Source organism: Ustilaginoidea virens, chromosome 5, assembly GCF_000687475.1.
Source record: "Ustilaginoidea virens chromosome 5, complete sequence".
Lineage (NCBI taxonomy): Eukaryota > Fungi > Ascomycota > Sordariomycetes > Hypocreales > Clavicipitaceae > Ustilaginoidea > Ustilaginoidea virens.
The window spans coordinates 192928-214928 of NC_057320.1; the positions used below are offsets into that span (position 1 = coordinate 192928).

Sequence of the window (22001 nt, forward strand, 5' to 3'; positions counted from 1 at the left end):
GATGGAGATACATGGCTCGAGGCGATTGACTGAGACAATAGAGCCTTCCGAGAGAAGAGTTGCCAAGGGTATCACGCTCCCTCTCGGTCGTGAGGCGTTTGTCGTTTGGGCTGGTTGAGAGCTCGTCTGCTGCGTACGCATCGCGTTCTCGGGCAAAACTCGCTTCGCCTGAAAAGGAAAAGGACAACAAAAGGCCTGCATTAGACAAACTGTGTCAAGGCACCTTTACATCCGCGGCGTGTCTTCCCTGAGCATTCGACAATCTAGACTACCTCTCCAACCACTTCGCTCCCATCGCCAGTCAAACCAACAATGAAGGCCTTTTCTCTCTCGGCATTATTCCTCGACGTTTTTTCCCGGCTCTCTGTGCAGCAAGACGGCGAGGGATTTCCTTGGATGGAGCACTTCCCCGAATGCGAGGGGCCACGAATGAATATAGTGGCAGTACGAAGGTTTTCTCCCGGCATTCGGGTTAACTATGTGTAATAGTCGGGGAGGCACTAGAAGTTGGCCTAGTTGGTCGTTCCCGGCTACAGGCATCTAACGTATTTGATATATAGAAGACGGCGAGGGCAGCACAGGCTCCTGCGACCAAGTCAATCTGAATCAGCCTACATGCATACACGTCATGTAGAGCGTATTCGCAGCTCATATGGTGTCTGTTGCCGCAGGCACGGTTTCTACGTCTATACCGATCAACTTTGCTACGGTAACCTACCTAGTCCAAATACCAAGTTGCTCGGTACCCACCTAGTCGAAATACCGAGTTGCTCGGTAACCTACCTGGTCAACATACCTTCATGCCCCGTCACCGACGCTCCTGTAGACTGAGTCTTTGGGCTACTACGAGGCCTGGGCAACTTACAACCGCGGCTGCAATGCCCTGTGTCCGGAAGAAATCTCCCTACGGCGTCTGCTTTCGCTTTCGTGAGTGCTCTTCTGCACTAGGAGCTGCAGCTTCAACCGTGATCCGCGCCAATCCCGCGCGGATTTCCGGATACTCCTCGAGCCATGGCGAGCCGTCAATCAGATCGGCTGGCCGATGGTTTCCCTCATCAAGAGCACGCGGGTTCGCGCCGTTTGCCAGCAGGACATTGGCCACACCAACTGTGCCGTGGAAGGCGGCCCAGCGCAGCAGCGTCGATCCGTTTTCCCTAGTTGCAGACGCCTCGCTGCCGCTAGGCTGCTGAAGATGCTTGCCAACACTGGAGCCCCCCCAGATGCCGAGGTCCCGGTAACACGTACGGCGTTCATCATCAAAACGGGTTCTGGGTGAAGCAGGCAACATGGCCGCTCGAGCATCGATCGGACCCCCCCCCCCCTGGCGACAAACTCTCCGGCCATCTCTGCCGACCCGTCGTCGCTGCTGTTGCCCTCGTCTAGATAGAGCGACAGGCAGTGCAGCCGTGTCCAACCCTCGGCGGCGCAGGCGAGGGGATCGGCTCCGTGGTCCGGGAGAAGCCTCGCCGCCCGCGGCGCTTTGTAGTCTCGGGGCGTGGAGAGCCCGTTTGCGACGGACGGGGCCAGGGCACACATCAAGGGCGTCCAGCCGTTCTCGTGGGCGGCATTGACGTCTGCGCCACAGGACGACAAGAGCAAGCGTAGCATGGCCGTCTTTTTTGCCCGCGGCGGCCCAGTGAAGAAGGGTCTCTCGGCTGTCATTCTCGATGGACTTTAATGTGCCACTTCGTGCACAGTCGTCGGGGGGGGGGGCCAGTGGTGTAGAGGGGGGAGACGTGCATGTCGGATCCAAACGCGGCAAAGTGTAGCGGCGTGTTGCCGAGTCCGTCCCGGATCATGACGGACGCCCCGTGTTGCAGCAACAATCGGATCCGGGTTCCGTGCAAAACTAGCTTAAGAAGATTATTTGGCATGCGCGAGTTTTCGATACACGCCGGTAAGCCCAGATGGTGCAGGGCGGGTTCGCTGTGAGGACCCCGTCCGTCGGGATCAGGGCCTTTTTTCGAGAAGCGCCTTGAGGGCCCCCGCCGATTCAGCCCACGATGCCGCTTCAACGACCGTGTTTCTACATACTCGGAGCTTTGCTATTCGGTTTGGGCCCTGCATCGACAAGGCAACTGATGAGCCGTTGCTGGTTCAAATGGTCCAGGCCGGTGCACTGTGGGCGAAAATCGGAGTCCTCTTGAGACTTGTAGTAGACGGCGTGGCCAAGCCAAGCAAGGGAGAGCTGAGGGCAGCTGAAACGAGTCAGAAGAAGCGAAACGACTCCGACATGCCACCCACCCACTCACTCACTGCTCGCCCAAAAGCTCTCACCAAGGCAGCTTTCCGAAAAAGCAGCCATCAGCCCAGCCCAGGACATCCTCCGCCCTGCCAGCCTGGCCATGAACAGCCGTTCTCATCAGGAGAAACTGGCACCGCCGCTGCGAAAAAAAAAAAAAAAAAAAAAAAAAAAAAAAAAAAAAAAAACCAATCGTTTCCCAAGGCCTTCTGTTTGGCTGTTTCCCCGGCCATGGTTTCCTGAAAACGAGCAAACACGTCGCGTCGCGGTCGCCTGTTTCGACAGCCGCGTCCAGCGCCGTACCTAGTTGGCGGCAGGACGCCATTGGGAGCGGAGTGGTCAGCGCCGGCATCGAGCAGCATGCCTACCGCAGTCATGTCGTTGCATCGTACGGCCGACTGTGAGCGCAGAGCCGATATCGCCGCGGTAAATCCAGTTCCAGCTCACCGGTCTCGCCAGGAGGGGAGGCGCTCTCGCGTCGTTGTCGTAAACGCAGGCGTGCAGGCGTTGCTTCGGATCCGCGATGCACGCATCCGCCGTTTTCGTGCGCGTCGCATGAGCGACTTCCTAGTTGGCAGTTTCTTTTTCCATGTCGTTGAAGGGTGCGAGGTGCTGGATGAAGTCAGCTATTCAGCTATGTCATGTGGTCAGCTGCTCGGGCCCCTCGTCCTTTTCACTGGCTTCCCAGGCGGGTCTCGATGGGCAAAGACGGCCCTTGGGCCAAATCATAAGTGCCATGCACAGAGGACATGTAGCTCTCTGCACATCCGGGAATTGCTCGTACTCATCACACCATCATACTGATTCTGACGTACCCTTCAATATACGGTTTTCTACAGGCTCAGGCCCTGGTCCATTACAAAAGCTTGCACCTTGAATTCAACCATCTGCCTCTGAATTCCGACAGTACCCCCCCACCTCCATCAATGTCTGCGGCAACCGCCGCTAAGCACTCGAGATTCGTCAGCGCCTTTTAGGCCGATAACTTCCATGTAACGTCCCAGGAGCCAACAAGTCTACGCTTGATGCCCGACCTGCACAGTGTTCGGCTCAAATATCGCCGAGTGTATTTCATTTCAAACCGGGGACAAGTTAGACCCGCGGAATTGAAAGCAATCAACGAAGCCACGAGCTTCGGTCATCTGAATCAGCAGCATACGCCCGTAGCACAAAAGAAAACGCATCATTACTTCGTAGTGAAGCAGGCTGGCATGCCCAACGCAAACGTCAACTCCAGGCACATGGGGCAAGTCATGTCGATGTCGTCTCTTGCTCGTCCCACTCCTCTATATAGCACAGCTACAGCACAGCACAGCACAGCACAGCACAGCACAGCACACCCTCCGCCATCCATCAGCCAAGCTCTACTGGCGCAACTCCACCCCATGAACCTGCCGCTCAGCAAGGCCAACGCAGTCAGACGGCCAAAATAGCCGGGAAATGAAGAGTCGATACTATACAGGTCCGTCACATGGAAATCATTTGCACCCCTTGCGCCCAGCAGCAACCCGCGACCGTACGTTTTGATCCCACAGCAAAAGAAGCAAGATGGAGGTGAAAAATTAGCAGAGAATAGAAAAAAAAAAAAAAAAAAAAAAAAAAAAAAAAAAGGGCAACCGTGACCACTCCCGCCCAGCAGCACCACATTCGCTCACATGGCAATCCCCCTATCCCTGCGTGATGAGGCGGATGGCAGCGTTGGCCCTGGCTTTGGGCGATAGCTTGATGACTCTTCGAGGCGACTTGACCGCCTTTCGCGACGCTTCCGTCGGAGAAACCGATCGCTTCACGCTGATCAAGGACGCTTCGCCCTTGTCGGCATCCGGCTCGCTGTCTTGGTCCGCCACGGCAACAATCGTCATGCTTTCGGCCTGCAGTTCGACGGATGCAGGTCGTCCACCAGACACCTTCTTCTTTGCCAGCTTCGACGCCGCCGTCTTCCCCACCGCTGCTTTGCTGACGCGACGTTGGGCTGGCGGCGTGGCCGCCCTCTTCTTCTTCTTCTTCCCCTTGAGCGACATGGATGCAACGCTCTTCTTAAGAGCCGACGCGGCCCTCTTGGCAACCTGGACACTCGCCTTGGTGAGCGATCGCTTCCGCCCCGTGGCCGGCGCAATCCCTCTCTTCTTTGCCTTGCTCGTCGTCTCGCTTCCTCCCTCGTCTCCCATCATTTCCTCTAGCTTGCGCTTGCCCGTCTTGACCGTCTTTTTCGCGTCAGTCTTTGCGAGTTTCACGTCCCGAGGTTTGGGCCCCAGCACGCCACGGCAGTTGTCCGAGCCGCACAGGCACTTTTGCACGTTCTTGGCGGAGAATGGGTCAAAGTTGTAGTCGTACGTCAGTTCGTCGCCCGTCATGATGGGGCGGTCGCCGGCGAAAAGCGCCATTCGAGGCTGTCCGGATACGATCCACTTGATCATGCGGCAGTTGGGGTCGCAGCTATGGTTGACAAACCGAGCAATACTACCCGTAGTGGCGTCGATGATCATGTTCTGGTCAAAACTCATCAAATAGTAGCACTTGACAGAAGAGTCTAGTCAGCAAAACTTGCGCAAATCCGACGCAGCGTCGTCTGCCCTGGGGTGCTGCCGTTTACCTCGTTGTTCTTGTACTTTTCATTCATGCGACGCTCGCATTCCTCCTCGGTGATGATTTCGCCGGTATACTCCATGATGATCTGGTTTGCCTCGAAGCAGCGGTTGCTTCGAACGCCGTATCCGCGATCGGGCGTCTTGATGACCTCGACGCCAACCCTGTACTTTCCCCCTTTGCTACGACGAGCTGCCAAGTCGGAAAAGGAACGGTTCGTGCAGAGCTCCTTGCCCACGTTGCAGTTGCCTGCATCGCATTCGTACAGCATGATTCTGTTCTGGCAATTGTCCCCGCAGCCGTCCTCTGGTTTGCACACACACTTGGACAGGTCGTGCATGTGTGGCATCTTGCGCCAATAGTCCTTGGAATCACCAATGAACCGATCTAGATGGGGAGTCAAATGTTAGCCAAGCCAGCCCGTCTTCGTCAGTCACTTGGGAACCACGCCCAGGAACAGTTGTGGCGTACTCTTTGTCATCTTCTTCCATTCATCCGGCTTGGGCTGGCCTGGCGGCAGCGGGTTGCAGACATTGTACGGAAGCTTGAAATCTCGGCCGGCGACCAGCGTGCGCAATCCCGTGTAGATTGGAGGCGGCATCGTCTTATTCGTGCGGTCGGTATGGGCCATCAATTCTGGCAAATCTGCCAACTTTTTCTTTTCAGCCGTGGTGAGGCCCTTGAGCAGATCCGAAGGCATGGCCTGACCAGCATACAAGCCCTTGTCGAGGTACTTTTTGACCCGTCTCACCCTCGTGTTTGTGACAGTTTCCTCCGCTTCCTTGCCAATTTCCTCCTGCTCCTGCTCCTGCTCCTGCTCCTGCTCCTGCTCCTGCTGCTCCTTCTCCTCGAGTTCCTTGGTCTTGGTCGCGTTTCTGACAGGCTCTGGAGTGGGAGCGTCGGGGTCAACGTATTTGCCATTCGACCAGATGGTGTGCACTACAGGCACGTCGTCCACACCGGCAAACTCGTTCGTGTCTTGCAGTCGTCGGAGCTCGCGCGACAAGGCGCTGGCTCGCTTGTTCAGCGCTTTCCGGCTATTGTTGGCCATGTTGGTCATCGTCGTAGTAACGGATGGTACGCGGGCAAGACGCAGGGACGTCCGCTGCGGGCTTGGCGAAGGAGGGCCTTGTCGGCGAGTGCGGATGCGCGGCGAGTCCAAGCTTCCGGGTGACCAATGCAGGCTTGACGCGTCAATTCGCGCTTCAAGAGTCTCCTCATGAGATTCTGAGCCCCCATCAACAGCGGCAACTTGAATGCTGCCGCCCAAGCCATGACCAGAAACGGTTCGTCGCCTTTTGTCAGGAACAAGGTCGCCCTTGACGCGTCTTTTCCCATGGTCGGCGACACCGCTCAACTTGACGAGGTTGTAAACAGGCTCGGAGGCGCGGGCTCGCCTAGGACGACGTGCACGAGGCGACTGCGTTGGGGTTGGTTCCCGGGAGGTTTCGATAACGGGCAGGACGTGGATTGCGTCCTGGGCAACGGTGATGACATCGTGTTTCGAGGTATCCGAGTGCTGGCTATCGTTGTCGGCAACAGTGGTTGGCGGCGTCGAGCTCGAGGACGCGGACGTAGACAAGGTATCAGTCGCGGGACCCGAGAAGAGGTTGTCCACAAAGAGCGACATGGTGACGGGGGGGGGGCGGGCGGGAAGAATGAGGCACGAGAGCTCGCAAAGGCGATGCGAAGCGATGCACTTATAAGCTTGAACGAACCGCGTCGAGGTCGGGGAGAGAGCAAGAGCAGCAGCCCAAACGGGCGGGAGGCAGGTCAGCCGCTGGTGGAGGGAGGTTTTGGACGCGAGTGTCCGGTTTGCGTATGTGAGCGGGAAAGGAGCGCGGAGTTCGGAGTATGTAGCAGGTCAAGAAGGGAAACAGGCTGGGGCGAGGAGAGTGGTGGTCTGGCGGCAAGGCGTCAGGCCAAACGCGCCTGGCCAGGGATCAGCAGGCCACACCCGGACAAGGCACAGGCGAGCGCAGGCCGACGACGAGGACAGAACCCAGAACCGGACCCAACGGTCAACCGCCAAGAGGAGGGCGGCACTTGAGCAGCCACAGGCACGAGCAGGCCGAATGCCGACGTGCAGCGTCCTTTTTTGACGATTTGCGAGTTGCAGGTTGTCTGGTGCGATGGTTATCTGGAGTCTGGTCTGTATCTGCAGCGGCCGGTGCCTGGGCAAGGCACAGAGTCAACCGAGAGTTGACGGCAGCTGGCTGCAGCCAGGCACTACCACCACTGCCACTGCCACTGCCACTGCCACTGCCACTGCCACTGCGAATGCCGCTCTCCACCACTACCACCCGGGGCTGGCCACTGCGCGGACCAGAACAGGTTGGTGCTCCGTCCTGGGTAGTAATAACGTGCGGCCGGGTACGCGAGGAGGACGGGGGTCGAAAGTGCCAGAGTGTCAGGAGGAAGCGGGCAAACCAGAGCCAAGCTAAAAGCGGGCGAGCTTGGGTTGTTGATCAGAGGCCAACGGTGCCACCACCCAACCAGCCTCTGGCGAATTACGTGATGAAGAAGCCCGGTGCTGCAACGTGAGTAAGTGGGCGTACTTTGTACACTGCACAGAGGAGGTAGGTGTTGTAAACACTGCACAAGCGCAGCGCGCCTGTGGGACTGGGTCGCTGGGGGGCTTGGCTTCCTGCAAAGGGGGCAGGAAAGAAGGGGGGGGGGCGACGAAGAAAAGGCAAGAGTTGGAAGGAGGAAGGAGGAAGGAGCAAAGGCAAGTCAGGGTTAAGTGGGAACTCAAAAAATGCTGGGCAGTGCGTAGTGCGTAGTGCGTAGGGCGTAGGATGTAGGACGGGGACGCGAGACCTAGTGAGTGGCGACCAAGAGAGAAAGCCCCTTTGGTCTCTTGTCCATGGTGCTATGAACGGACGGCCCGTCCGTGGAAACGTGAACAAGGCGGACCACGCGGGCAAAGCTTGGGCAACCACGTCTTGATGCCGTCGCAAACCTTTTGGCATGACATCCCAATACTAGATGTGCTTTGGCCCTCTTTGACTTGCAAACGAGAACCACACGGCGTGGAATATCACCACGTACCTGGGCTGATGCAAACAAAAGTCAAAAGAGCGGGGGGTTTCCCAGGGATTCGACGAGCCGTTTCAGATCAAATCTCGCGCGCCCGCCCAAGGCCATTGATTCCGTGCAACCGGGCATTAGATTGTCTATCGTCTGTTTTCAAATACAGCTAGTTTAAGGGGGTATTGTGTCCGTCCAAGGCGAGTGAACAAGGCATTTTCAACAAGCAAGGGGTACGCTCCAAACAATTCTTGTTCAAATCAAATGAGAAGCTGGGGTGGGACAACAACCCGAGCTTCCTTAGCAGCCCACAGTACCTAAGCAGCCGTCTCCTTGGCAATAGGTTCAGGTTCGACCTGAGCGGCCTTCTCGGCCATGGGCCCTGGTGCCGCTACTTCGTCGGCTGGAACCTCCACAGGCTGCGGCTCGGGCTGAGGCTCGGGCTCAGAAACGGCGGGAGCGCTAGCCGCGGCGGTGGCATCAGCGTCAACAGCCGTTCCAGACGGAACATGAGCATCCGCCTTCTCCTGGTCCGCCTGCGCCTGCGCCGGCACCTCTTCATCCACCAGCTTGACCGATTCACCCTCCTTGACGCTGGGACCCTGACCGCCATACTCCTTGGGCAGTGACGAGGCGATGGGTTTCAGCTCCGCAGCTAGAGTAGCACCAGAGGTCATGGGATGGAACTTGCGCAGAGTGGCCGGGGCAAGGAACAGCTTCATAACCCCAAACATCCAGCCCATGATGGCGGGCACGTTGACAAAGTACTTGTGGGCAAGCAGCTCGGGGTACGCCATGGAAAAGGTCTCAATCGTTTCCTTGCTGGCGGCCTTGATGGCGGGATCCATGCGGAAGAAGCTGACGGATAGGTAGTCGTGGACCTGGAGCATCTGGTACATGTCTTGGGCGTCCTCGGCAAGGGGTTCCTTGATTTCATTGAGTCGAAGCTTCTGCACGCCGAGCTCCATGAGGGCAGCACGCCAGCGGATAAACCTAAAATAAATGCCATCAGATGACCGCCAGCAGGCCCCTTGCAGTTGTCGATGCTGTTGGTGTTGGTGCCAGTGAAGCTTGGCCAATCGGTCGACTTACTCTTCGACGTTGCCAAACGTGGCCTTGTTGTCCTTTACTGCGCCGTAAATGTTCCACGTAATGACCGTCTCCTTGCCAGCCTCGTCCTTGTGCACCGTCACGTACCCCAACTCCCCAAACTTGGTCTTGTTAAAGGCCTCGGTGGCCAGCTTGGCGGGCTGCATCTTCTTGCGCCACTCCAGGGCAGAAAGAAGCTGCCTCTCGGCGGCCGCAGCATCATTGTTGTTGGCTCTGAGAAACTTGCGCAAAACGACCTGCGTGGGCGCGTGGTCAGAGGGCGAGAGCTCGACACCCCACATCTCGCTGTGATCTGCTCTCGTGGTAATTTCGGACAGACGAGCTGTGAATTTAGCAAGGGGCGTCTCGGGGGCGGCGGCTGGAGTTTGAGCTGGAGCAGCGGCCGCGGCCGCGGGAGCCGCTGGCGCATCAGCAGCAGCAGCAGCAGCAGCAGCAGCAGGGCCTTGTTCGCCGGACATGGTGGTGATTCTGGGAAATATAAAGGGCCAAGGTCTCTTGCAGACGACACAAAAAAAAAGAAGGAAGGAAGGGAGAAGAGGAGAAGAAAGGACGGGCGACGCTGTCGGGTTTTGACGAGTGTGTGAATCAAGAGGGCGAAATCTGGTTTCAAGATTATGTTCTGAGCTGGTCAAACCACATGCATCCAAACGGGGGGGGAGCTAGGCGAAGCTCCAGTGGGGTCGCTGAGACGGGACACGGGAAAGCAGCGCCGGCTCCAGGGGGTTAGAGTCAGGGGTCCAGCGAGACGACTTCAACCAACAGAAGTTGACCCCTGGCAGTGTCCTTTAAGTTTTAACCGCTCTGCAGAGCTCTGGTCCTGTTTCCTTTCCATCCTAGGGCTAGCCCCTGGCACCTGTCGTCTACAAAGCATGCACCGTATGAGGATACAAAAAAAAGAGAGGGGGGGGGGATGGCAAGATGACCGTAACAATAGTTGACTGTAGGTTGTCTCCTCTGTTCTAGCCCAAGCCAAGTTTGACTACTGTACAAAATGCTCAACTTCATTTCTTCCCTTTTCCCGTCCTCACGTGATTGGTCACATTTTTCCCCACCCAACAGACCCGGGTTGTCACTTGGGCAATGGCTCGTTGACAGCGTTGCAGGTGGGACGATGGGCCCCGATCCGGACACTGCCGGCCGCACTGGCCTACAAGAGGTGCCTTGCGGTCTAATTTAAGCGCAGAAGGTATCTTTGCCTAGACGCAAGCGCTGAAAGATACCTCTTCCGCTTAGGCCTAGCTTTTGGCTGCGTGCTTATGCATATGCCGGAAAATGTTTCACACTCCGTGCTCATCTTAGTTCTTATTCCCACCAAGTTGTTGTGATCCATGGCATCAACGTTTGTGCCCAAACGTCTCGGATTTTATACTGTAATGGCAGAAAATAAAAGAAAGAAAGAAGAACGAAGGAACGAGAGTAAAAAAAATTAATAGGGAATAAACACCAAGGATGGAAGTGACAACTTGTAAAGTTCCAAGGCCGGCTCAAATATCGGGCAGGAGCCTTCTATATTCTTCTAGCTAGCTCAGAATCATCACGCGTTTCCCTTTGTCAATCATCTTCGCATTCGGCAGGTTGCAAGACCGGATGTACTCGGTCACTTGAAGCTTTTGTTCCTCCTGTTTAAAATTTTCTCGGTAGCTATGTGGTGCGTAATATTCCCACGTGAGGTAGCTACTCATAGATAGAGCACTGCAGGGTCTTCACCATAGGTCATGCGATATTCCGTAATTGCAATTCAAGCCATGAGAACCAGATGAGTGAGGTATATTCATGCTTTTCCTGTAGATAAACATCTATATGTTGGATATTTCCCATAATTTCTGCGCCAAAGACTCAAGGCCGGCGTGCAGGAGATGTAAAATTCCAAGGAGGTGGCTTTTGGGCGAGCACCGCCCCCTCTGTACTGTATCTTGTTCGGCATCTGTTTGGAACAAGACATAGTGCTTCGAGTGAAAAGAAAGAACCGAGCCTGACCTTGAAACTTAGAATATTTTCGCTTTCCTGAACGATGACTCGGCTTAAGACGCTTCAATATTCGCCTTTGAAGGGCAAGGGTAGATATGCTGTGGACGTGTGATGGCTCTACTGGGTGGTTATTCACCTTTTTTTCCAAAAAGAGGCGTTGATATTCGTCCTTGAAGGGCAGGGACAATTGATATATGCTGAGGAAAGCGCAATGATTTCACTACGGGGCAAGTTGGGTAAATGCGTAGGTGCGCACATGAAAAAAAAAAAAAAAAACTTCAAGATTTTTGGAGAGTTCAAGATGGTAATAACCATCGGCACCAACTAAACCCAAAACGAAAGTAAGGATCTTTCCATATGGGTGTAGGTACCTACCTGTTACCTCCTATGCATTGGATATGGTACGGGACCTCCGTCGTAGAAAGTCCATGTTCGAAGCCCTTTGGGCATGGTATCTGTGCGAGGCAAGTGGATTGCTGTGCTGGGCTCGTTGTGAATGATGTGGCATGCAATTGTCAACGGTGGGAGTCTAGGAGCTGGATTCGGACATCACTTCATTCTATTCAAGCTCCTTGATGGCTGACGATCAAGGATGAATACGATGCCGTAGAGGGAGCCCGCCATGGGAGCGGAAAGCGTCTACGTAGATGGAGCAATCGTTACAGGAGTGCGGAGTATGGTTTCTGACTTTCGTCCATCTCATATCTCATTCACTCACCTCGCTCACGCTTGTTTAGTGGACCTACTAGGGTTGCGTTGCGTCATCAGGCTGTGGTCGACCTCAGACGTCGACCAATGACAGGCCTTTGATTCGAACAACACCGCGCCAACACGCCCTAACCTGAACCAGACGTCATGCGGATTGATTCTTCCAAAAAATCCAAACCGTCCGTCTTCATCACCCCGTCGCCGTCAACATGCGGCCATGGCGCCCAGAATGCCCAGCGAACGCGCCGCCATGCGCTGGACCATCCGAATCATCCCCTTCTTCATAGTCTGCGCCCTTTGCCTCGCAACCTACGCCGTCGTCGGCCGCCTATGCGGTGAGTCCGTCTCCCAGCCAGAGCCGGCGCCAAGTTCCAGACAAACGCGACGCCAAAGAAACTGACGACCAAGCTGCAAACCCCCCCCCTCCAGTGCAGTACCTGCACCAGCGCCGAGGCAAATCCGGCCTCGCAGCAGGGGTTCTGGTCCTCTACTTTGTCTTCTTCGCCCTCACCCTGTGGTCGTACGCCCGCGTCTTTTTCGCCATCCAAGCCGATCCGGGGTTCGTGCCCCTGCTGCGCCGCGGCGACGCCGATGAGCCGCCCGAGAAGCGGCGCTCTCACCGCTCGAGACGGCGCCGAGACCCTGAAGACCCTCCCTGGGTTCCTCCCGACGCCGATCCGAACAGCCCCGGTCTGGAGGCTTTTTACTCCAAAGACGCCTTTGCCTGCGAGGTAGACGGCCGGCCAAAGTGGTGCTCCGTGTGCCAGCAGTGGAAGCCTGATCGTGCGCACCATTCCAGCGAGCTGGGCCGCTGTGTCAGGAAGATGGATCACCTGTGTCCCTGGGTGGGGGGGATGGTCTCGGAGACTTGTGAGTTTTGTCGTTCTGTCCAGCGGAAGCAGCTGGGTAAGCGGAAACTGACCCGGGAGTTGTGCGGCGGCGGCGGCTGGCGGCGGCGGCGGGTGGGGGAATGAAAGCATTCAACTTCTTTACCCATTTTGTCTTTTATACCACGTGTCTGTGCGTGGTTTGCCTGTCGGTATCGGCGTGGTGCTTGACGCAGCAGCTCGGCTCGAATCAAGAAGTCGCAGTCGACGGCTGGATCATAGCTGTGGTCGTCATGTCCGCCTTTTTCGGGCTGTTCGCATTCGGCATGACCCTGACGGCCGGACGATTCATCCTGACCAACACCACCAACATTGACATGCTGAAGAAAAGGCAGACATTCACCTTGGCGGTGCGGATCCCGCGCGACGCCCCGCCGTCATCCAAGTACCGCACGATAACGTATCCTCTTCCGTCGCTGCAGCCGACTCCGCCGAACGCGTCCGGACAGGAGGCATCCAACGGCTCGCTGGCCGCTCGGGATCAGCAAGCAAGTCGGAGGTTTGCCATCCTGAGGACGGAACCCTCGGAGAACCCCTGGGATCTCGGCCTCTGGGAGAACTGCAAGGCCGTCATGGGCCCCAACGCGCTGGAGTGGCTGCTTCCCATCAGGCACTCGCCTTGCTGCGACCACGACAGCATGGCGAGCGACTACCCGTTCGGGCCTCTGGTGGCAGAGCTGCGGAGGCGCTACAGTGTGCCGGATGTGGCGGACCCGACTGGCCGTGGTGTACCCTAATGCTAATCGCGACATCCTGGGGCGCCCGTTTTGCTCTGGGCTTAATCTAGACTACCTGGGGAGGGGGATAATGTTTCAAGTCTTGGGCGTTTGGGCGTGGGCAGTAGAGCGCGTGGGCAGGGCGCCTTGTACAAGCACTGTTTTTCGTAGCAAAGGATCATCCTCAGCGGCGTACAAGATGCAAACGTGCCGTCTGCTCTGCGGCCGGCAGCCCCGTCGTCGTCGCTTCAATTGCTGGTTCGGGAGCAACCAGCCGCGAGTCCGGCGGAGCAGTCCTCGTTCTTATAGGCCGCACGTACCTTGCATCGACGGCCGGAGACGAAGCCCGCATTTCCAAACGACTTGCTCCGCAAAACTCATGCGCGCTGTGCCGCGGCTGTTGCGCGATCCGAACAACGGGAAGCAGGACCTGCTGTGCTTCGTCTCGAGGTTAGGTGGAAGGGGTTGGCGATGCACCACCACGGCTTGGCTCCTCACAAGCTTCAGCTTCCCGCACCCGACTGATAGAAAAAGGAGAGACTTTTAAAAAGATGCCCATATCCACGAGTGTGTGCTCGACCCGCCTGCCGCTATCTCACGCCATTGCAGCGGAATCCCCTGATTTCCGATTCGACGAGACTCCATCCGGCGTTGCTTGTTGCGCTTTTTTTCTTTTTTTTCAAACGGACAGTTTCGTCCCCGCGCTGCGTGTAGCCAGCCCCCCCGGGCGCAAAAAAAAGATGGTGCCGTGGCGCTGTTGCGTGCGGTGTATGCCCTCGGATGGTTACGTTCGGGGTCCGGCCGGTTGGGAAGCTTTCCCCTAGTGAGCGGGATGGAGAGCCGGGGTATCTCGCCTCGTGTAGTGCGTTGCTGCTTGAATTTCAGAGAGGCTTCGCTGAGACTCGCGGGCGTGAGAGGAACCGGGCAAGAAGTCGCCCAGTCGCAACATGTCTGAGATGTTGCCGGGGGATTCGAGTGGATGCTTTGCGTGCCTGGCTTGCAGCACGACGGGTGTGAAGAGGCGGCGCGGCGTGTACTTGCAGGTCCTTTGGCCGACCAGGCGATGTAAATGTGACCATATGAAGGAGTCCATAAGGTATCCAGATAGTGTGCCATATAATGTGCCATATGATGGGTCCATGTCATGGGTGCTTGTAATGAGTCCGTTGCGCGCCCGTTCAGGCCTGCCTGCAAGTCACGGCAAGCATTTGCGCCCAAAGCTTTTTCATCAGACGATACGGAATTCCTCGCACCGCAAACAAGCTTTACCAGACAGCCCAGCCGGACCCCCCGACCAATTGGACGCCCGCCCTCGCCCCAACACAAGATCCATCACGAACGGTGGCGCATCCCATCTCCAAGCCCTGCGCCGACCCCCTCGGACCCAAACCCCCATACCGCCCCGACTTCCCAATCCCGCCGGTCTCTATGAAACCCCCCTCTCCCCGGTGTCGTCATCATCATGCCACGCTCGCCAGATCCACCGCCGCGCCCGCTGCAAATGACCGTCCCGTGAAACTCACCATCGTCTTGCTCAACCACACGAACGAGAGAGCTCGCCCTCGAGCCCCAGCCTGCGCCTCGACGCCTCCGACGCGGCCGGGTCGGCGCCCCCACCCCCCCTCTTGCTGGGAATCTCGCCGGAGAGAGCGGCATGTGGCGCTGCAGGTCGCCCCATGTGGGAGCCGGGCCTGCCGGCTCGGTCAGCTATCGAATCGTCGGGAGCAGGTTCGAGCCCGCGGTGGAGCCCGACGAGTTTAGGGGGGGGGGGGGGGGGGGATCAAGCAGGCGGTTGCGGTGTGTGTGTTTCTGTGAAGCGGCTGACAGGTAGGACGTAGAGCCGGCGGCGTTGGGAGGCGGGTGAGGTGTTGGGCTCGGAACCGCAGGCGGGACTGGGGAACCAACAGCTCCCTTGGCTTGGCCTGGCTGCGGATGGTGTAAATATATAAAACACCTCCTTCGTGAGCAGATGCAGCTGCGCCAGCGCGACTTGGTCCCCATGTGCGACGACCAATGCTCGCAACCATGCTGGCAACCACGCTGGCGTTCCACCTTGCCCTGCTCGCCGCTCTGCACGGTAGGCAAACCTCGCGAATGCAAGCAAATCCTCGCCGACTTGCAGGCTGACATGCACCAGCGTGCTGCGCCGCGCTCCAGCAACGAGCCGCGCCCGCCGCGCCCGCCGGCTACGCCCCCGCCCCGGTGCCATGCCCGTCCCCCCGACCGACCGTCCGGAACGCAACGGGCCTCTCGCCGCAGGAGCGCGCGTGGCTCAGAGCCCGCGACAGCAACACCCTCCCGGCGCTGAAGGGCCTCCTCGCGCGCGCCAACATCCCCGGCTTCGACGCCGCCGCGTACCTGGACAGCCTGGCGAGCAGTGCCGCGGGCGGCGGGAACCAGAGCGCCGCGCTGCCGCGGATCGGAGTCGCCGTCTCGGGCGGCGGGTACCGGGCCTTGATGAACGGCGCGGGGGCGATTGCCGCGTTTGACAACCGGACGGCCAACGCGACGGCGCCGGGGCAGCTCGGCGGCTTGCTGCAGGCGACGACGTATCTCAGCGGACTGTCCGGGGGGAGCTGGGTGGTGGGGAGTCTGTTTGTGCAGAACTTTACGACGGTTGAGTCGATTGTTGCGGCCGAGAGCGGCTTTCTGAGCACGCTTTGGCAGTTTAACGACTCTGTGCTGCAAGGTTTGTCTGTCGGCTTTCTCACTGGCTGGTTGATGACGATGATGATGATGATTGATTGATTGATGCTTGCTTACTTGCTTCATTGACATTTGATTGATTTTGCCCGAGGGAAAGCGCTGAATCCTGGAAACAGGGCCTCAAGGTCTCCGCGTCGGCCAATACTACAACGAGCTGTACCAGACGGTCCAGGACAAAGCCAACGCCGGATTCAACACCACCATCACCGACTACTGGGGCAGAGCCCTTTCGTACCAGCTGGTCAACGCCACCGACGGAGGACCAGGTACGCGCCCCTCCCCCCCCAAAGAGCCGCAGACCACTCACTCACGTACATCGCCTCTTCCCAGCGTACACGTTCTCGTCCATTGCCAACGACACCGGGTTCGCCGCCGGAAACGCCCCCCTGCCCCTGATTGTCGCGCTCGAGCGAGCCCCCAACCAGCTGCAGGTGCCGCCCAACGCAACCGTCTACGAGTTCACCCCGTGGGAGATGGGATCCTACGACCCGCAGGCATCCGCGTTCGCGCCCCTCCAGTACGTCGGCTCCGACTTCTCCAACGGCACCGTCAGCCGCAACGGCAGGTGCGTGGCGGGCGTCGACAACGCCGGCTTCGTCATGGGCACTTCGTCCTCCCTGTTCAACCAGGCCTTCCTGCAGATCGGGAGGGTCGCGGGCGTTCCCGACCGGCTCACCCGGGCCATCAACCAGACGCTCGCGGCGGCCGGCACCGCCAACCGCGACGTTGCGAGCTGGCCGAACCCGTTCTACGGGTACAACAGCAGGGGCAACGCCAACGCCAACGCGCGGCTGCTCACCCTCGTGGACGGCGGAGAAGCCCTGCAGAACGTCCCGCTGCAGCCGCTCGCCGTCAGGGAGCGACGCGTCGACGTCATCTTTGCGATTGACAGTTCCGCCGACACGCAGACCTTGTGGCCCAACGGGACGAGCCTCGTCGCCACGCACGGCCAGCTGGGAGGCGGCGGCGGCGGGCCCCGCGCCCTGGCGCCTTTCCCGGCTGTGCCGGACCAGAATTCCTTTGTGAACCTGGGCTTCAACAAGCGGCCGACGTTTTTCGGCTGCGGCAACCGCACCGGGCCGTTGGTGGTGTACCTGCCCAACACGCCGTACACCTTCTACTCCAACGTTTCGACGTTTGATCTGTCGTACAACGATTCCGAGAGGGACCAAATCATCCGCAACGGGTACAACGTCGCGACCATGGCCAACGGCAGCGCCGACGCCAACTGGACCGTGTGCGTGGCGTGCGCTGTGCTTGGTGCGAGCTGGAGGCGGACGGGCACGGCGGTGCCGGCTGCTTGTGCCGATTGCTTCTCGCGGTATTGCTGGAACGGCACGACCAACTCCACCGCGCCGCCGGTGTTTCAGCCGCAGCAGATCATCACGCCGAGCCCTGAGTCTGCGGGCTGCAGGGTCGCGATGCCCGTTGGCGTGGCATTGCTGTCGAGCTTGCTGGGCGTCTTGTTTGCTGTTGGATAGGTGGCGGTGGCGTTTGAGCGATGCTGCCGCTGGTACTGGTGACTGATTCTGCCGCGCTTTGGGAATGTATCCGATACAGTCAGTGTCGATGCCGCTGGTGTGGCGAAACCACCAAGAGGGTGACACTGCCACTAATGCCGCCATGTGGACTAGGAGAGATGCTAGGGGGTTGATGATGCCGTGATTGACCATGCCACTACACGTGTTGTTTAATACTGATATATCTAATGATGCCGCGGCAATGACCAGCGCCGCTGGTATCGATGCCGCTATGTGCAAAGATGCCTCCAGTAGCTTCCATGCTTCTGTAGTGCTTTCGCTGTTTTCAATCATGGTGCTGCCATTATGAAGAGGCCGCCTTGTTCTCATGATGCTGCCGTTTTCCATGGGTGAAGTCATCCGCGCTGTAACCGCTAATGCTCGGGCTGGGACGATGATCGATCGCGACGTGCGGCTCTGGGCTGGAAGCGGCTATTTTCTCCAGGGAGGTCCTTACATATGACACATTACCGATTTTGAATCGACCAACCAAGGCATTTTCCCGCCACAACTGATCCACCAGCATCAGTGCTGGACGACGAGGAAGCAGCGAATATCTGCCTGGCAGAGCTTCCAAGGCATATCAACAACCTCGGCGCAGATGCTGCAGGAATTTGCTTGCTCAGATTCAGCTGGGACGATCAAGGCATCTACAGACAAGGCCGACGATTCGACTTTGCCACCCGCCGCCAGCATTCAATGTCCCTGTCCTGGGCAGAAGTATTAGATTCGGGAGCTTGACCAAGCTTGACTGAATGGGGCCGCAAGTGGACGTCCAACTCGCAGCTGGCATCTGGCGAAGAGTAGCCATGCTTGGAGTGGGAGCGACCGGCGATTTAGTTGCTGGAAAACATGCTGAGCAGAATCGCCATCTAGAGAGAGGCTGAAGCGTCGACTGAGGGTAGAACGCACAGATGAGAGGTGATATTCAGAAGATGACGAATGCAGGAGAAGGTCAACTGGACAGCTTCTTCTCGCAATGTGTGCAGCGGGTAGGCCGGAGCCGGGTCTACGATACTCCGCCGGCGACAGTGGCATCACATGAAGCGCGAAGCAACCAATCAGCAACAAGTGGCCAAGACGAAGCACGTCCCGGACAAGCTGCAGGTGTCTAGTGGAAGAACCTTGTCCTCTCGTAGATGCATGAATAATAGAAAAAAAAAAACCACCTGCCGATTTAGAAAAGAAAAAGAGAAAGAAAAAAAAAAGAAGAATATCTCCGCAGAGGCATCCACGGCAAGTGGGGAAGAAAGTTTGCCAGCGAGAATGAAAAGCTACATGACTTGCAGGATCCGGGCAGGGAGTTGGCTTATGCTTGTTTCTTCCTTTTTATTGGTTCAAAGCCACATCTAGATCTAGATTAGATTGATAAGATGCGACACGCCCCGGGGCGCCTTGCGGGGAGGCAGATGCATATCTTCCACCCCCTCCTTACCCAAGGGACCCTTGACCCTGGTCCCCTCGGATCGCGGACCCCTGTCGGGTTTCCACAGGCTACGACGCCAAGAACATGTAAATAGCAAACTAGGCTGCAATTATATGAATAACCGGCAAGCTTTAAAAAATAAAAAAAATAAAAACTTTAATACTTTAGCAAGTAGAGACATCGAAAATACGTGGTTCTTCTAATTGCGCCACTGACCACAACGGCAATGAACATGAGGACGAATCTCTTCCCACATCTCATATCTGATATCTTTTTGAATCTCTCACCATCCCTTCCTGTAACTAACCATATTATTATCATTAAACTTCCCCTACAGGCATCAAGAATGGGCAGCAGCGGTTGCAGAAGCGCAGTATTTGCTTTCAAATGCAATGACGGTGCTCGCCACTACAGCTCCACAAGCACCGTTGGAGCAGTCTCGTATGCCGTAGTAAAAGTTGATGTTTCGACACAGGAAAGCTGGATCAGGGCTGGAGCATCCCAGGGCCGAGTGCTGATCCTTCATGTTGTTGAAACAAGTCTGCCCACAGGCGGGCAGATCGCCGATGGCAGTAGGACCGAGGGGTGCATTTGTTGGATACGTCGTGCGATGGGCGATGGAGTCGGCGCAGATGATGTTCCAGTTGGTCATAACCGCGGCTACATAGTCTTCTAGTAGGTTCCAGACCGTCGTAAAGCCTAAACAATGTTTGGAATCAAGAAGGACTCAGGGGTAACGTTGCACATTGGAGCCCATGTTCCTGAGAATAATCTCCGAGAAATATTGGTGTATAATCGTTCAAGTGGGTATTTTATCAATTGTGATGAATAGCGTCTAATTCACTGTGTTGCCTTCACCCCCTCTTTTACGTAAGGTACCAGACGTCTGACCGAAGCTTTGTCTTTCCCCCTGAGCATTATGGCTACCTGACTTGAACCTACATATTCTTTCCGCAGAGTTCCCGAAATATTGCTATTTCCATTGCCTTCGCTACTCTTCTCCGTTCCTTGTCTTCAATTCTTCACTTTGAAACCCACACCATTGTTATCACAGTCAACTAGGGTCAGGTTCGCAGAAGCCTTGGGGTTATGCGCTATTACTAGCGGCGTAGTAGCATTGAATCAGGCAGTGCCTTATGAAATGCTCCATCTCTATGATGTAAACAAGATGGAATTTGCATCTCAAATGCCTAAGGAAAACAGAAAGATAGCAACGACTTGTAAGTGAAAAGATAGTGGCTACACATACTTCAAGTTGAGGAACGATGGTATTCGATGAACGACCACAAATAGGCAGACACAAACCAAACGGCGGCCCCTCCGGTCAAGCCTTTGAATCCGCCATTGAAGCGGCTGGACTTATTGTTCTATGCACTTTTGACGAATTCGTTAGGACTATTGGGTCCACTCATGCTTTCGGGAAATTCCCGTTTGACGACAGCGGACGTGCCTTGAATCCTGATTCGGACAAGATTGCTTTGAAAATGCTCGAAAGATCTAAGGAGATAAATCGAAAAGCTTCCAAAACAAAAGGGGCCAAGCTGCTTCTATGGCCATCTAAACTCCTACCTCATGGAGGATTTCCATCCGTAACATCTTCCGGCACCATCCTCGAGGTTCCCTATCACAAAATCTTTCAACAGGTCCTTGACGCTGCCCAGCTTGCTCGACAAGCAGCTGGTTCTCACCCCTCAGAACACTTTACCTCTTTTCTAAAGGATGCCAAGAACCATCTACGTATAGTGAACCAAATACGACTCCAAGAACAAACGAAGTATTTTCTTGAGAGTCTAAGCATGCTACCCGGCTCCGATTTCAAACCCTATCTAGATAAAGACACGGTTAGGGTGACACATCCGCTTGATGGCAACTCGGTCATTCAGGAGCCATACTACGAAGGCAAGGATTTGAAGTTTAAAGATATCACTTATACCGATCAACTGGGAGAAAACGTTTGCTGCAGCGGAGGGTCACGTTACCCCCTCTCAAGTATCCAATATGGAGCACTTCGTCGAAATTTATGGAACTCTAGAGACAGACAAGATCGCCAAAGAGCACTGTGACATCATCAGAATGAATGACTTCTCAATCAATCTTCTTAGCGGTGAAGATCTTGCTTGCGCCGTTGGGCCAGCATGACGGAGCGTTCTGATGAAGGGGAAACCGGGGTTTTTGATAGATGTGGCGGAGTAACAGACAGGGACAGAAACTTGACGGTGCTAGAAGTCCATCTGTATGACTAGTCAAAGTAATCGATCTAAATTTCCTTTCAGTTTCTTGTGGGGTATTCATGCTGATTTTTATATTTTTGTATCGGCATGCATGGTCCCATGTAGTTGTTAGATTTTTAATTGAGTAAAATAAGCAATTTCCGCGAAGAGACGGACCAAAATGGAGTTCCACAACAACAGTATCTATTACTAACACTTTCATTTACTTGAACGTGGGAACTTAAGGAAGGCAAAGATCAATGGACCAAGTGTTTGCTGCCGCATTATCGCCTTGATACCCATGGGTACAAGAACTGGAAGCTTTGGGGTTCCTGGGCTACTTTGAAGACGTTTTTAATATCCGAGGCGAGGCGATGCGCCTTTAAATTGCGTTTGCATCGGCAAGGTCTCCAAAGAAGCTTGAACCGATTTGGCAATAGGTTTCCACCTGCCAAGATCAGATCAAGCGTCGAGGACTGGTAGTGGGACTTGCAAAATATGACCATTTATGTCTAGTAGAAAAACCAAAGGCGTCTCTAAACAAGGGGGGAAAAATGAGGAAACACTAAAATCAACAGGTGGAAGCATCAAAGTCTCGTTCCACTCGCGCCAGCTCCTCTGGTCCCAGAACGCTACACCATGCAAAATAATTTCTGATAACACAAGCCTTGCGTTCGTTATACTCGCAAAAACCGTGTATTTGAAGCCTTTTACAGGTCCAGAAGGCAAACCCAAGCGGTCTATACGGGTGAAACCGGAGGACTTCCTTTCCTAACTGCGGAGTACGTCCAAAGCGGTCCCGAGAAAGTAACGAACACGGAGACAAGCGGGCAGCATACGATGCCTGTATGGCCTCCAGATACTGGTGGCTGATAGGACGAGGAAGCGGCCA

General features: G+C 56.1%; 6 protein-coding genes across 6 annotated transcripts; 4 read left to right on the forward strand and 2 right to left on the reverse strand.

The window, feature by feature from the left end:
• Nucleotides 1–3909: 3909 nt before the first annotated feature.
• Nucleotides 3910–6458, reverse strand: UV8b_06076 (uncharacterized protein; the record flags this gene model as incomplete). The annotated part of the gene is made up of 3 exons (XM_043143573.1): nucleotides 3910–4758; nucleotides 4836–5215; nucleotides 5300–6458. The coding sequence occupies 3 exons, from the start codon at nucleotides 6456–6458 to the stop codon at nucleotides 3910–3912; spliced, it is 2388 nt and encodes a 795-aa protein (XP_042999508.1).
• Nucleotides 6459–8175: 1717 nt separating this feature from the next.
• On the reverse strand, nucleotides 8176–9426 carry UV8b_06077 (uncharacterized protein; the record flags this gene model as incomplete). Its single annotated transcript, XM_043143574.1, has 2 exons — nucleotides 8176–8851; nucleotides 8951–9426. 2 exons carry the CDS (start codon nucleotides 9424–9426, stop codon nucleotides 8176–8178), a joined length of 1152 nt encoding a protein of 383 aa, XP_042999509.1.
• Nucleotides 9427–11861: 2435 nt separating this feature from the next.
• UV8b_06078 (uncharacterized protein) lies at nucleotides 11862–13268 on the forward strand (the record flags this gene model as incomplete). Its single annotated transcript, XM_043143575.1, has 3 exons — nucleotides 11862–11979; nucleotides 12074–12514; nucleotides 12622–13268. 3 exons carry the CDS (start codon nucleotides 11862–11864, stop codon nucleotides 13266–13268), a joined length of 1206 nt encoding a protein of 401 aa, XP_042999510.1.
• A 759-nt stretch (nucleotides 13269–14027) lies between these two features.
• On the forward strand, nucleotides 14028–14264 carry UV8b_06079 (uncharacterized protein; the record flags this gene model as incomplete). Its single annotated transcript, XM_043143576.1, has 1 exon — nucleotides 14028–14264. The coding sequence occupies one exon, from the start codon at nucleotides 14028–14030 to the stop codon at nucleotides 14262–14264; it is 237 nt and encodes a 78-aa protein (XP_042999511.1).
• Nucleotides 14265–15260: 996 nt separating this feature from the next.
• UV8b_06080 (uncharacterized protein) lies at nucleotides 15261–17434 on the forward strand (the record flags this gene model as incomplete). Its single annotated transcript, XM_043143577.1, has 4 exons — nucleotides 15261–15324; nucleotides 15385–15936; nucleotides 16070–16219; nucleotides 16284–17434. The coding sequence occupies 4 exons, from the start codon at nucleotides 15261–15263 to the stop codon at nucleotides 17432–17434; spliced, it is 1917 nt and encodes a 638-aa protein (XP_042999512.1).
• A 2730-nt stretch (nucleotides 17435–20164) lies between these two features.
• UV8b_06081 (uncharacterized protein) lies at nucleotides 20165–20962 on the forward strand (the record flags this gene model as incomplete). The annotated part of the gene is made up of 1 exon (XM_043143578.1): nucleotides 20165–20962. One exon carries the CDS (start codon nucleotides 20165–20167, stop codon nucleotides 20960–20962), a length of 798 nt encoding a protein of 265 aa, XP_042999513.1.
• Nucleotides 20963–22001: the final 1039 nt, after the last annotated feature.